At 40.2% G+C, this 13,817-nt stretch overlaps 1 protein-coding gene across 1 annotated transcript in view; it reads left to right on the plus strand.

The window, feature by feature from the left end:
* The window catches only part of Map9 (microtubule associated protein 9), a 28,701-nt gene extending 15,506 nt beyond the window's left edge, over positions 1–13,195 (plus strand). The window contains exons 8-14 of the mRNA XM_059265524.1: positions 1,186–1,256; positions 2,590–2,758; positions 3,658–3,747; positions 4,922–5,083; positions 5,214–5,359; positions 5,528–5,660; positions 11,018–13,195. Coding sequence (XP_059121507.1) covers positions 1,186–1,256; positions 2,590–2,758; positions 3,658–3,747; positions 4,922–5,083; positions 5,214–5,359; positions 5,528–5,660; positions 11,018–11,140 — 894 coding nt within the window. The 3' untranslated portion in view covers positions 11,141–13,195. The remainder of the gene's footprint in view (positions 1–1,185; positions 1,257–2,589; positions 2,759–3,657; positions 3,748–4,921; positions 5,084–5,213; positions 5,360–5,527; positions 5,661–11,017) is intronic.
* The last annotated feature ends 622 nt before the right edge of the window (positions 13,196–13,817 follow it).

A 13,817-nucleotide genomic window follows, 5' to 3' on the forward strand; every position in this document is an offset into this window, starting at 1 on the left:
ATCCAAAATCCAAAGTGATCAAACGGTATGGGGAGGCTCATGAGCCACAGTGCAGAAGCCCACCAGTACCACTGCTGCCTATCTCGGATTGAGCTCACATCCACACCCTCACTGTTCTGCTAGCCAGCCCCACTTGTGTGGAGTAGAGAGTCGTGTCTAAAATGTAGACAGGATCTGAGGCTAGGAATGCATCCAAATTAAAATACACAGTTTACACACTACGATAAGGCCAGGGTCTTCTTCTGAGGTGAACTTTGGTTTTATTCTCATGCTCTACTGAATGATCCTTCCTACCTTGAACCCAGTAATCCCCCTGTTACAGTTTATTTGTTGTTTCTGGGTGTCTCAGTTAGGGTTTCTATTGCTGTGAGGAGACACCATGACCACAGCAACTCTTGTAAGGAAACCATTTAATTGAGGGAGCTTGCTTACAGTTTCAGAGGTTCAGTCCATTATCATCATGGCAGGGAGCATGGCACTGTGCAGGCAGACATGGTACTGGCAAAGTAGCTGAGAGTCCTATATCTTGTAGGCAACAAGAAATGGTCTCAGTGTCACACTGAGGGAAGCTTGAGCAAAAGAGACCTCAAAGCCCACCCCCACAGTGACACACTTCCCCCAACAAGGCCATACCTACTCCAACAAAGCTATACCTCCCAATAGTGCCACTCCCTTTGAGGACCACTTCCTCTCAAACCACCACACTGGGCATGAGAATGGCATCTGTGCTCCTTACCACATCTGATGAGCTCCCAACTCTTCTCTGAATGCATACTCCTCTCCTGTCTCACTGAGTGTCAGCACCGTGTTTCTGTGTGTGTTAACTGCGGCTAGGCACCAGGGCTTTCTTTGTTTCTGTAGACCCTCACATTGTCCTCCACTCAACCTTGCAGATCCCATCATGCTCCCAAGGCCCTCGCTAGGTCAACTTCACCTGAGAAGCCCCTCAGCCTCTCTCTAGTCACTCACTGTCCCCAGTGTTGGCTGTTTCATGAGCCACAGTACTTCCACGATGGTGCCATTCATGCTTAGGATGCTTCAGAACCTTGAGAGTAACCGGGGCACTGACCCAGTGCCTAGAGTGCTTGACACTAGATGTAGAACAGTGCTGATTTCCTCAGTTTTTGCTTCCCAGCCTGACATAATCATGGTGAGTGATCCAGTTATGTGTTTTCCTTCTACTAGAAATCAAATGAAGATCGAAACGTGAAGAATAAAAAGTCAACGACTAATAGAATATCCAGTGCCTCTGGCAGGTAAAAGTTACCAACATTATGTATAGGCTCACATTCTAGCAAAACACTCCTTAATCTAGAATCCACGAGACAAATTTCACTTGCTGTCAGGGATTTTTCTAGTAATTTCCATTGTCAGATGGGATAGATATCTCATGATGAAACTCTCAGTCAGTTTCATTCTTCTATAGAAAGATCTCCATTTATTCAGTATTTTTGAGTTTTTCTCTCCAGCTGTGTTTTTAGTTCTTTCCTAATCCCACTGCAGAATTCCTTGGCTAACGCTCCTATTTTGATGAGACTCTGTATAGACGGCTGTAAAGCTGAAATCCAGCACTGTTTTTCTATTAAGTGTTTTTGTCAAACACAGGGAAAAAAATGGACAGTCTCCAGGGGCTAAATGGGTGTATTAAAATGATAAGATCTGAAGCTAAACATGTTGGCACATACCTGTCATGCAGCACTCAGGAGGCTGAAGCAGGAGGATTGCTGTGCATACATAGTCATACCCTGTCTCAAATCAAACCAAGTGATAAATAATAATAACACTAAATGCTGAGAATCCATAGAGCTGCCTCCCTACTCTCTGACTGATGTTGCCAACTCATCAGTGTTCTGAAAATCTTCTGATTCCTTTACATTATTAGACAAATGAAGCCGGACAGCCAACTTTGGCCAGTGCGTCAGTATTTTACATTTCATGAGCCTCCTGCTTCAACCACTCAGCTCTGCCATTGCAGCCCGAAGGAGGGGTGGGGAATATGCAAATGAGTAACTAGAGTTGACATGCAGTAAGCTTTATTCATCAAAAGAGAAGATAGGCCAGGTTTTCCTATAAATATCTGAAATACGGGGTCCTATTCTTCTAAATTCATAGTTAGAGTATATCAAGTAACAGAATAATACAATAACATATTCAAAGAGTGATTAAAACCTACTTTTACTGGTAGTTTTTAATGTAATTTAAGATGTGGCTTATGTTTCTTTAAAAGGCTCTAATTATAAGATCTAAGGTGAGAACTATAGTTCAAAGTTATAAAATTTAAATTATGTTAGCAAAACTAAGAAAGCATGACTTTTGACTGGATTATTTTCAAAGTAATTATAATTTATTGCATTCAGTCATAATTTTGTTTCATTTTGATTGTTTGAGACAGGGTCCCACACTTAATCCAGGGTAGCTTGGAACCTACTGTGTATATCAGGCTGGCCTTGAACTCATGTCACAGCCTCCTGAGTGTGGGATTATAGGTGCGAGGTATCACGCCTGGTTTTAGAATGTAGTTTTAAAGATAATAACTGTATATCTGACAGCTGTATCTCACTTACTCTTGGTCCATTTGGAACTTTCCAGGCTTATGACCTCTGAATTTGTAAAGAAATCTGGCCCCACAAGGAGAAGTCCATCTGCAGCTACCCCTTCTCACTATTTAGGGTCTTTGAAAGTCTTGGACAAGAAGCCATCACGGAAACAGAGCCTAGAGCCAGATAAAGCTGATCACATAAGGGCAGCTGTTTATCAGGTAAAATGGAAACTATTTCTTAAAAAAGAGTTGATCATTTCCACAGGCCTGCTTATCAATTAATAACTCAACCATCTAAAATGATAACTCATTACTCACTGTCACTGGGAAAGCTTTTTTTTTTTTTTTTTTTTTTTTTTTTGGTTTTTTCGAGACAGGGTTTCTCTGTGTAGCTTTGCGCCTTTCCTGGAACTCACTTTGGAGACCAGGCTGGCCTCGAACTCACAGAGATCCGCCTGCCTCTGCCTCCCAAGTGCTGGGATTAAAGGCCGTGCGCCAAGCTTTTTTTTTTTTTTTTTTTTTTTAGAAGTGTGTGCACAATCCTAAGGGTTTTTCTGAATTATTTGCTGCCATGTTTTGTTTAAAATATAAAAATAATGTTTTTAAGGAAATGGAAGTTACTGTTATAATTTATAGAAATTTAGCAAAAGCCACTTTGTTGTAAATCTACATGCATTTTATCATGTTTCTTCTAAAAGTTTATGTTGTTCATGATCAAATTTTTTAAGCTTTTTCTTGAGACAGACTAAGATTTTCCTACTTTTTTTCCCCACAATTTCAAGAAAGATCTTTTTTGTTGTGTTACGCAGAATATAATCTCCTTTGGAAAATTTTACACTTGAATTTCAGTATAAAATGTTGACATATTTAGCCATTATATGAAATCATTGAGGTCTTACAATACAAGAAAGATAATACACAGAAGATTTTTTTAGACAGCAATATTCATCTTTAAGTTTTACAGTATCACTGGAAAAAGAATACTATTTTAGATAAAATACATAAATTTCTTGGTTTCTTTTTTAAACTTTGAACAAATACTTCAAAAGTAGATAAAAATTCTATGTCATTTGGACACCTTATAGTATCATATAACCTTTTTTTTTTTAATTTCACAGGAGTGGTTAGAAAAGAAAAATGTGTATTTACATGAAATGCACAGAATAAAAAGAATTGAAAGTGAAAACTTAAGGATCCAAAATGAACAGGTATCATAAAAGAAAGAATTTTATGTCAGTAAAAGATCTCTGGATATTTGATGTTACCAAATCAACTGCTTTGAAGTGGTAAACATGTACATGAAAGAACTGATTTCTGATTTCATTTTGGGTTCAATTTAACTTTTACATAAAAACACATACACTTTAAGTGTCATATGAATGGGCTAGACACAGCAGGGCTGACTATTAACTTAGTGTTTGTGTGACCCCCAAATTCAGTCTCAGAAATTGACATTGATTAGAGTTAGGCAGGGACTTCGTCAGTATACACCGGCTTGCATTTTCCTCCTGTCTTCCTTGCCGACCGCTGCTATGGCTCCTGACCCACATTTACCTTCACTGCGCGAGACTCGTCCAGCCCTTCCTGTGATTTCACTCTGAGAGCCCACAGTGCGCTCAGATCTTTCTTCTCTTCCCACTTCATTGGATCGATCCACACTAAAGTAGGTCGACAGGGAAATAGTCCAGAAAAGAGCAGCCCGGGGCCAGTCAGTTCTTTGGGTGACTCCAGGGGCTGTGCCTCTGAGCTCCTTTGTGCCCTTGTACTGATGTGTGGGATCTGGGGTACTTTGGCTTCTGAATTATGTCACCTCCATGGTGCAATCTATGTCTTCTAAATATTGGCCTTAACGGGCTTAGAGAATAAGTTTGTAACATAGCTGCAGTACTGCCCCTACATGTTTTACAGTGTGATTCCTTTATTTGACATTTGGTATATGATCATGTCATAGGAATGTCATGCTTTCCTATCAAAACAGCGTTCAACCCAGACACCTGTACCCACTATATGCCTTAGGAAACTTACCTTGCTTTAAAATCTTTCATCACTTTTTTACTAAACATTTTACAGTACCAGTTAGCCTGTTGTAGTTCATTTTGAGAACATTTTTTTAGCATACTTCCAAAGTCAATAGATGCTTCTTACTCATGAATACAAAATAGGTCAACACCTGATAAGTGCTTTGACATTCTAAAAGGCAGTCAATAATTTTTGTAGATCAACTTGTCCAAGTAATTCTTAAATAAATTACCTGCTTTGTAACTTCTTTGTATGGCAACTGTTGGGAGATTAAAGACAAATACATATTTGTGTATCTGTGTCTAGGCCTGGACTTGTGTCTAGACACATATACGTATGCCACTTTTTTTTAAATCAAAATAGAAAAGAGCTGCTAAGAGAGAGGAAGCATTAGCATCATTTGAGGCCTGGAAGGCTATGAAAGAAAAGGAAGCAAAGAAAATAGCTGCAAAAAAGAGGCTGGAGGAAAAGAACAAGAAGAAAACGGAAGAAGAGAATGCCGTGAGGAAAGGCGAGGCCCTGCAGGTGAGTACCCCAGGCCCTGACTCTGACTGGAGTTGTGCCCCACACTTGTGCTTGAATGAAGGATCCACTGTACTTTTACTGACCCCAGAAAAGTCGTGGCAAGTAAGAAAACCACTCTGAACTCTTTTAGGCGTTTGAAAAATGGAAAGAGAAGAAGCTGGAATACCTGAAAGAGAAGACCAGGAAGGAGAAAGAATATGAAAGAGCAAAGAAACAGAAAGAAGAAGAAACGGTTGCTGAGAAAAAGAAAGACAGTTTAACTGCTTTTGAGAAATGGTAATCCTGCATGATGCGCAGTTCGGTGGTTTCAAGCTAATACTTGAGGCTTTCCTAGGACCTCCTGCTTACAGGTCTACTCAATCTCATTGCTTCCAAAGCTGCATTAGGACATCTCTAGTGTATAGTCTCCTTTAACTTCCCAGTGTTTCATGTTCTCCTACACAGGAGTGAAAAAAAGGAAGCCCTTCTCAAGCAAAAGGAAAAGGAGAAAATAAACGAGAGAAGAAAGGAAGAGCTAAAGAGAGCGGAGAAGAAAGACAAAGACAAGCAAGCCATCAGTGAATATGAAAAGTGGCTGGTAGGTGTTGTGTGCAATGAACTTCCTTTTAAACTGGCTCTTTATTCCTTTTCTGCTTCTCATTCCCACTCTGTTCTACCTGGAGACTGCCTTGCTGAGCCCAGCCTTCTGCAGATCAGATGCCCCCAGGGCCTCTCTTCTGTCCAGGCTTCTGAGGTTGACCGAAGCATCTGAGCTTGTACCAGTTGTCATGTTCTAGGCCTGTATCCCCGCCTCAGTCCCTTCCCATCGTGCCCATTCTTCCTTCTGTGCTTCCTGCCTCTGACGTCCTAGAAGGCAGGCAGGTGCACTGAGGGTGCCGAGGCTTCTAGGCGGAATCAGTCATTGCGTGCTGTAGCACTGACACTAAAGGTGAGGGGCTTACTACATTTCATAGACTCTTGATGTTGCTGATGATCCGAGGAAAAGGGTCTTATTTAGACACTGTCCAATCAAAGGATCAACACTGAAATTGGAAGGTACAATATCCAGCTGCCCTTTACTATAGGGTTGAGTAATAAATATTTGGTTTTAATTTACATATGTTAACAGGTTACTTCTGGGACTGTCAAGCAAAATATAGTCTTCTATTTTAAAACAAATACTCATTTTGTTAATTTTGAATAAATAACACCCATAAATACTGTACTTTGTGCAAGAAGATGACATCTTATGAATAGTTCATTTCTCTACAACCCTTTTAGCAGTTTTTTTTTAATCTGACTTAACTGGATTCATCTCAATCTGCCATCTTAAAAACATCATTGAGAGTATTTTTTGACTTGCATACCTCAGCCTGAACTTGAGTGTGTTTTCACTTATAAATATGTGTTAATAATGGTTATTCTGTAAATTCTCACTTCATAGATGCACACATTTTTCTGTTGGATTGTCTCTGTCATACTGATTTCTAAAAGCCTCTTTAGTAGGGAATTCTCTTACAATTTCTAATAGAAGATGCAATTTTTGCACCCGCTCTGTTCTTGCTTTCCCAACTTTGTTACTACTGTCTCAGGCCGTGCCAATTCCACTTCATTTTGGATTTCTGTCTTTTCTCTTGGTCTCTGAGTCTCAAACCTAGGTGAAAAGCCCTTCTCCATAGCTGGAGCTGCTGGGTCTCTTTCATTCATTCATGGCTCCAATATCTCTGTGTCTTAGCATTTGCTGTGCCTTCAAGTTATTTTCTTACATAATGAAAAATTTGATTCAACTTAACTTTCCCAGGATGTATATTTTACAAACCAGCACATCTTTTCCTGGTGGTTTAGAGCTCATCTTTATGATAGATCCCTGCATTTGGGGTTCTATTTCTTGACCTTGTGCCCCATTGTTCAGTCTCATTATATATGTAATTTCTCTAGTACCGGTCAGTTTCCTTACGAGGCTTCACATGCTATGTGTGGATCTGCATGCTTCCCCATCACAGTTCCTCTTTCACAGTGTTTCTCACTGTGCTTCCCTGTTTTTCATACACATTTTAGAATTAGCACTTCCTAGAGCATATAAGACCAAGTTAAACTCCTTAAAAGTGGTCCATATTATAAAACATTGAGGAGCAAAGTGAGTAATCATGTAGGACCAACCTAAGGAACTCCGTAGAACTCTCCTGCAGACCAAGACTTGAGGAAATGCAGCACAAAGCTCTTGGATAGGAATGACCTTAAAATGGTGATATAAAGACGTCCATTCTTTCTGAGTCAGCAGAGTCCTGATTGTGAAAAACTAGTATCATTTGTCGTTCTGTGTGGAACAGTGTGTTGGCGTGTTCCAGTTCTCATCAGTCTATTCCTCAAAGTCTTGACAGCTAGCACACTGCCTCGTGCAGTAGGACTTCACTCTAGAGTGCTTCCCAGAGCAGGATCAGATCCCCACGCTGGTGACCCACTCTCCATCTTCCCCATTTGTTACTTTACACTCTCTGCTGGCAGAAGAAAGTGTGGTGAAAGGGGGAGAGGGAAGGAAGGAGCCCAGATGCCCACAACTGATGGAACACCTCTCTAAATTCTTGTAGTTGTTTTGATGGTGACATTGTTGATTCATGGTACCTAATAGTGAGGGGGATGGCTGTCTACTTCTACTCCTGGCTTTTCAGCATCCTCCTAGTAAGGTCACACTTGTCCCAGGTTTTCTCTTAGAAGGTACGTTGGAGAAAAAGAAGCATGGGTGGATCAAGTGAACAAAAGACAGCTTTTCCTTTGGAAGGTTCTAAATCGTTCCCCTTTGCTTCAGTAGGAACATCAAGCATTCAGACCCTCTCATGAAGCAAGGCTATGAACATTAAGACCTCTCCTCACTTCTCTTGCCTTATGAATATTGTCTACGAATGGAAATCTTACATTGTCATACTGTTTGCATGACACTTCTCAATCTTCATATATACTGATGAATGATGCAGACAGCCAACATCCGCTCTGGTGTCTTCCCCAAGCCATCAGCCTACAGCAACAGGCTTGTCTAAGGGTCTCATGGAAACAGCTACTTTTCTGAGCAATCTGAGAAAACCACATACAGGAGGAACTTCAAATCTTTTGTTCTTAGCAGAGAAACAAACAGAGAGACAATCCAAGTTTCAGGATGGAAGAGCAAGTGCTGTTCAGACACTAAGTAAAATGTGTCTAGATGAGTATGTAGATTTTGTATTAACCCCTAAGTGGACATTTATTCAAAAGAAGTGTAAATGAGAAGAGGCTCGAATTCACCTGCTGTAATAATGTAGAAACATGAAAGATACCAACCACTTCAACAATAATAGGAAATGCCACTAATCCTCTATTCGAACAATAAAATAGAAATATATCATGCTTCCCCTCTGTGAAGCTGCATTCTTTCTATCTCTTTGAATTATCTGCCTCATGTGTCATAGAAATTAATCAGAAATAAAAAGGAAGTAATGAAATCTCTACTCAGCATCCCCTTCCAGCTCTGATCGCTCATATTCTGCTTTTCTTAATTTCGGGGATTCTTCACTTTTTCCAGCGCCCTTCACCCTTGCCCTGTCCCTGTCTCCAGCACAACCAAAGCCAAGCTGGAAAAGTTCTGGGTTTTACCAAGCCATCTGATACCACAACACTTGGTTCACTGTCCCTGTATGATGATAGAGCACACACACACACACACACACACACACACACACACACACACACACAAACGTCCTCCTTCTGTGTCCTCCCACTACCCTCCTCCCCTGATTATGTCCCTAGTTGCAGTGTTTTGCCTGAATTCTGGATGTTACCATGGCCTACTGTTATTGGTGTCCTTTTCTTATCTGGGGCCACTGTCCCTTCCCCCAAGCCTTGGTCACAGCGGCTCCTCTTTGTTTCTTCTGGCATCACCAGCTTTTTCCCAGCTCCTTCTGAGCTATGACACTTCAAACCTCTCTGCTTGAAACCTCTTCTCCCACTTAATCTACAAATGTTTTCTCTTTCCACTGTGTGTGGAAAGATTGATGTTCCTTTAATCCACTCTTCAGTGGGACCCTTTGATTCTTTGTTTCAGAGAAACTCACCCAATTTTGGATCCTATGGTATTAATTTACTTGTTTCTCACCTGTAGGTTTTGAAAGTTTTCTGGGCAACAGAAACTCTCTCTCTCTCTCTCTCTCTCTCTCTCTCTCTCTCTCTCTCTCTCTCTCTCTCTCTCTCTGTGTGTGTGTGTGTGTGTGTGTGTGTGTGTGTGTGTGTGTGTGTGTATTTGATAAGCACTTTGTGTTTGACCCCAAGTAGAAGCTGAGTGCTTGACATTTGAATGAAGAAACAAAAATCATGGCTGCCTGGAGCCAGAAGAATGCGAGCTCCATCGACACCTCAGAACCTTTTTATGTAGGAACGTGGTATGTGAGGAGTAGCACCAATTAGAGGTGGCAGCAGAGTGGCTATGGGGTAATTCCTTTGATATTTAGACTCCAAAGCTTTGCTTCACAGCAGAAAAAAAAAATGCCAAAAGGATTAATGCAATAAATAGGAAGTTTCAAGCAATTGACACTGTGTTCTTCCAGTCTCCCAGATCTGACGCGCTTTCTAAACCGTTAAATGCTCAGAGTCATCAGGGAATGAAGTGGTGCTATCAAACTGAAAAATCTAAAGCTCAGTGTAGGTGTTGGTGGGCAAGTCAGTTCCTCCAGCTGCTATGAGAATAAATGGTTGTTTGGTGAAATTGAACGTGTGGAAACACTGCCAAAAAAGGTTGGGAGACGGGAGATGTGATGAGGGAGCTAACACAGAGCCTCGAGAGTTGGGGTTGTGCTCACTGGGTAATCACCTATTGTTAATATTACACAGTTTTCTGTAGTTGAATTATTTCTTAATACATTGTGAAAAAGTTAACACTAAGAATAGCGTAAACAAAATCACACAAAACAATATTTAATTTGAAAATACTCAAACTAATAAATATTAAAAGTCCTGTTATCTATTCAGTTAGATAAATCAAGTAATTAAACAAAAAAATCACATAAAGGGCAACATATTGTTTTAAAATGTGCTCAAGCACAATAAAAAAAATAAAAGGTGAGACTAGATTTTCAAGAATCTGGATATCCTGTGTTGTCACAGTCAGATGTCGCTCTTGCAAGTCTCTGGAAATTTGTCCTCTGAAGGTCACCACTATCTTTTTATAAACATGATGTTTGTTATAAAACTTCACACTCAACGATTTTCAGTTTTGGTTTTTGAAGCGGAGTCTTGCTATGTAGACAAAGCCGGCCTCCAACTTAGGATCCTCCTCTCTCTTAGCCTCCCAAGTGCTAGATTATGTGTGCACCACCGTGCTGCCTCCGATTTCACCTCCTGTCACGTTGTGCGGCCTCCTCTCTTCTCCTATTCTTCCTCTTCTCCATTTCCTGTCATCATCCTCAATGTCTACTCCAGACAAGGTCTCACTCTGTAGCCCAGGCTGTCTGGAACTCACTCTGTAGCCCAGGCTGGCCTGTGGTCCATGGCAATCCTCCTGCCTGAGCCTCCTAAGTATTGTAAGTGTAAGCTTCCATAGCTATTTGGACATTTTTTTACTGTAACTTTCAACATTTAAAAAAGTGAGGAAAGTCAGGCATCATCAGTCGGGAGGAGGAGGCTAGCAGATTAGAGTCCAAGGTCCTCGTTGACTACACAGTGATTGTGATGCTAGACAAGGCTTGTTGAGTGTCTATCTCAAAAAAACAAGCAAGCAAACAAAATGTGACATTAATACCTGTTAATAGTAAATTTGTGTATGCAATATTCCCTAGCTACTTCTTCATAACTAATCAAGAAATTGTATATAAAGGTCTTATAATGAATTATTTTCTTCCAGCAATCCAATTCAATAACAAGTTTGCATAGTGTATGTAAACTTAGAGTTTTCTGTTTTGTTTTCTGTTTTTCTTTTATCTTTTTTTCCTTTAGGAAAAGAAAGAAAGGCAGGAAAGAATTGAACGGAAACAAAAGAAGCGTCATTCCTTCCTTGAAAGCGAGACACACCCTCCGTGGAGCCCTCCAAGTAGAACTCTGCCCTCAAAAGTATTTTGACAGTTTTGGTTCTTGATTTATCAGTTCACCAACTTACCCATGGATTTAAAACCATTCATCTTATTATTTCTGGTTAGAAGAATCTATTTTAATTATCTGCAGGAACTTCTGTGGAGCATGAAAGAGATACTTCACAGATTAATCAGTGGAAGCAATTATCTGAAGTGTAGATCAACTGCCTCAGAAAAGAAGCCAGTCAGATTGCTGGGACAATCCAGATGCACGAAGCTTTATCATGTCCTAATCATTCCTGAAGTGCGGTGGTCTGTGGTCACTGTCACTGAGTTCTGTGTCCTTTTATAGCGTGTTTGATCCCACTGATAGAAGGATGCCATCTAGGTACCACAGTCATAGGAATGATTCAGTCCCTGGAAGCTTGTGCTTCTCCATTGGAGTTTGGGAATTAAGGGTCCCTGGGGAGTATGGACATATTATGTCATCTTACGTGAGTTTTCAGCTCAGAGCAGCATCTTCGCTGTGCAAGTTAGAATTATGATCAGCTAAGGCCTCAGAGTTTTAGTCAGTAAAGTCACTTTAGTTAAGAACTTGGGCTTATGGTTCAGTCTCAGTGTGTGTTGCCTGTGTGGGACTTACCTGACAATCACAGCCACTTCTATAATGGGCTCACTTCTGAAATTTTTTTTTCTAAGTTCTATTTCAATTTGCTTATTATTTGCTTAACACCAAAAGCCGTCAATTTGATGGTAGTGGTGTCTTATAGTAGTTGTGAAAATGTCATAGGGGTTCAGGGTCACTATCAAAATTCTTTCTAGACTAAAGGTATGAAGATAAATGAAGGCAACTCCCACCTTCTCGAGTGTTTCAGCTTGCATTTAGAGGCAGCTGAATAAGAAAGTAAATTTGGAAAAATATTCAAGAACTTGTACTTATTGATTTATTTGACCTCTGCTTCTTCCAGTATCAACTGGTCCCATACTGGCCTGGTCATCTCCTAAAACAAAGCAGGTGTTGGAATGCTGTGGTAGGCAGTAATGCAATGCAGAGACAATGGATGGGAAATGTAGTTGTTACTGTTCACTAAGCTCTTAGGTCATCTCTGCTGTTCCAAGTGGAATTTGTCAACTTTGTCACAACGATTCAGGGTAGGTGTCATTAGCTTTATTGTGCAGATAAAAATACTGAGGCTTAGAAAGTCCAAAATGACTTGCCATACAGCTAACATATGAGTCGTGGGACCAAAACCCATTGTCTCCCTTGAGACCTTTGTGACCTCAGAGACTGTGGCTGACTTCTGAGTTCAACCTTGCAAATGCTTGAGACTCCCAGGGTGTAAATCATGCACTGTTAGTGAGACATGCTCCTTTCTTAGTGCCTCCAGATGCTGGACCTCCTTACTTATGTAAAATGAGGTGAGGATTCATGGGATTTCGGATGTTCATCTTAGTGTCAACAAAGCCAGCAGAGTGTGTAAAACCCAACTGTAGGATGTGCACAAAACAGAAGTCATGCACTGCTTTGTAGCATTACAGAGCAGATCAAATCACATGACAGACATCCACAGATGAAGCTTGAAGCCTTTGATACTGCCAGAAGTCGTCACTGAAGGACTATCAGCAGTGTTGGGTATGGGATTTAGGACTGGAATTTGTGTGTTTTCCCGTGAACAACCAAGCCTGCCAGAATAGATTCATATAGGCTTCCTGTATTGAAGTAAATAGGGAGAGATAAAAAGGGTTTTGCACATTATAAGGAATGAAAAGGAAGATCAAACAAAGGTGTGGCTCTCCCGTGGCCACTTTCTACAGTGTTGCATTTGTTATTGCTGTTAGCTCCTAAATCATGCAAAATGGATGATATAAGTTAACTCATGTGAAGTATTTGGAACATAAAGACTCAGCAAATATTCATTATCACATTTATTTACCACAGTCCCCACTTTATGGACTTGAGATCAGTGTGGGGTGAGCAGGACAGTAGTTATTTGGCATATATTTTTAGCATACAGAAGAACTCAGTCTTCTGGTCCTTCTTTGATGTACCAATCACAGTCAAGTGCTGCCAGGAAAAGAACCCTCTGAGAAGACACCTGAATAGTGTTTTTTTGTTTGTTTGTTTGTTTTTTTTAAGATTGTTTCTGAAGAGAATTAAGTGAAGATGTACCCAATGCCCCAAAATGTCATTCCCTCAAATATGATTTAGGATGAGTATGTTTATAGAGTAAATAAAAAGTTTTTTACCAACTTACAACAACCTGTATTCAATCTGTATAGAATTTGTCTAGTTCAATAAAATTACCCCTTCTGCTGTAGCAAAAATATAACAGAACATTGGACAGTGAGTGAACATCCAGTTCTGTAATATGGCAGTCTGAGTTCCAGAGGGAAGAATCAAACCTGGTAAGATTATCTTAATGTATTTGCCTGTTTAAGAAATAAGACTTTCTCATATTTCCTTAAAAAGTACCAAATATTGATACAGATTCACTTATAATAATGAAAAATAAAACTCTTACATGAAAGTAAGTTCCATAATAACAGCAAAAAGATATCACGCATATCAAAAGGAATAAAACGGTACTTTAGATGTGGAAGAGTTAATGTTTCCTTAAGGAATAGGCTAAGAACAACTCAGAATAATGGTATTCCAGTAGCCTGTGTGTATGCGTCACTCTAGAAGGTTCACTGGTTTAGATTGTAAAGATAGCTGATGTTTTTAC

Source organism: Peromyscus eremicus, chromosome 6, assembly GCF_949786415.1.
Source record: "Peromyscus eremicus chromosome 6, PerEre_H2_v1, whole genome shotgun sequence".
Classification (NCBI taxonomy): Eukaryota; Metazoa; Chordata; class Mammalia; order Rodentia; family Cricetidae; genus Peromyscus; species Peromyscus eremicus.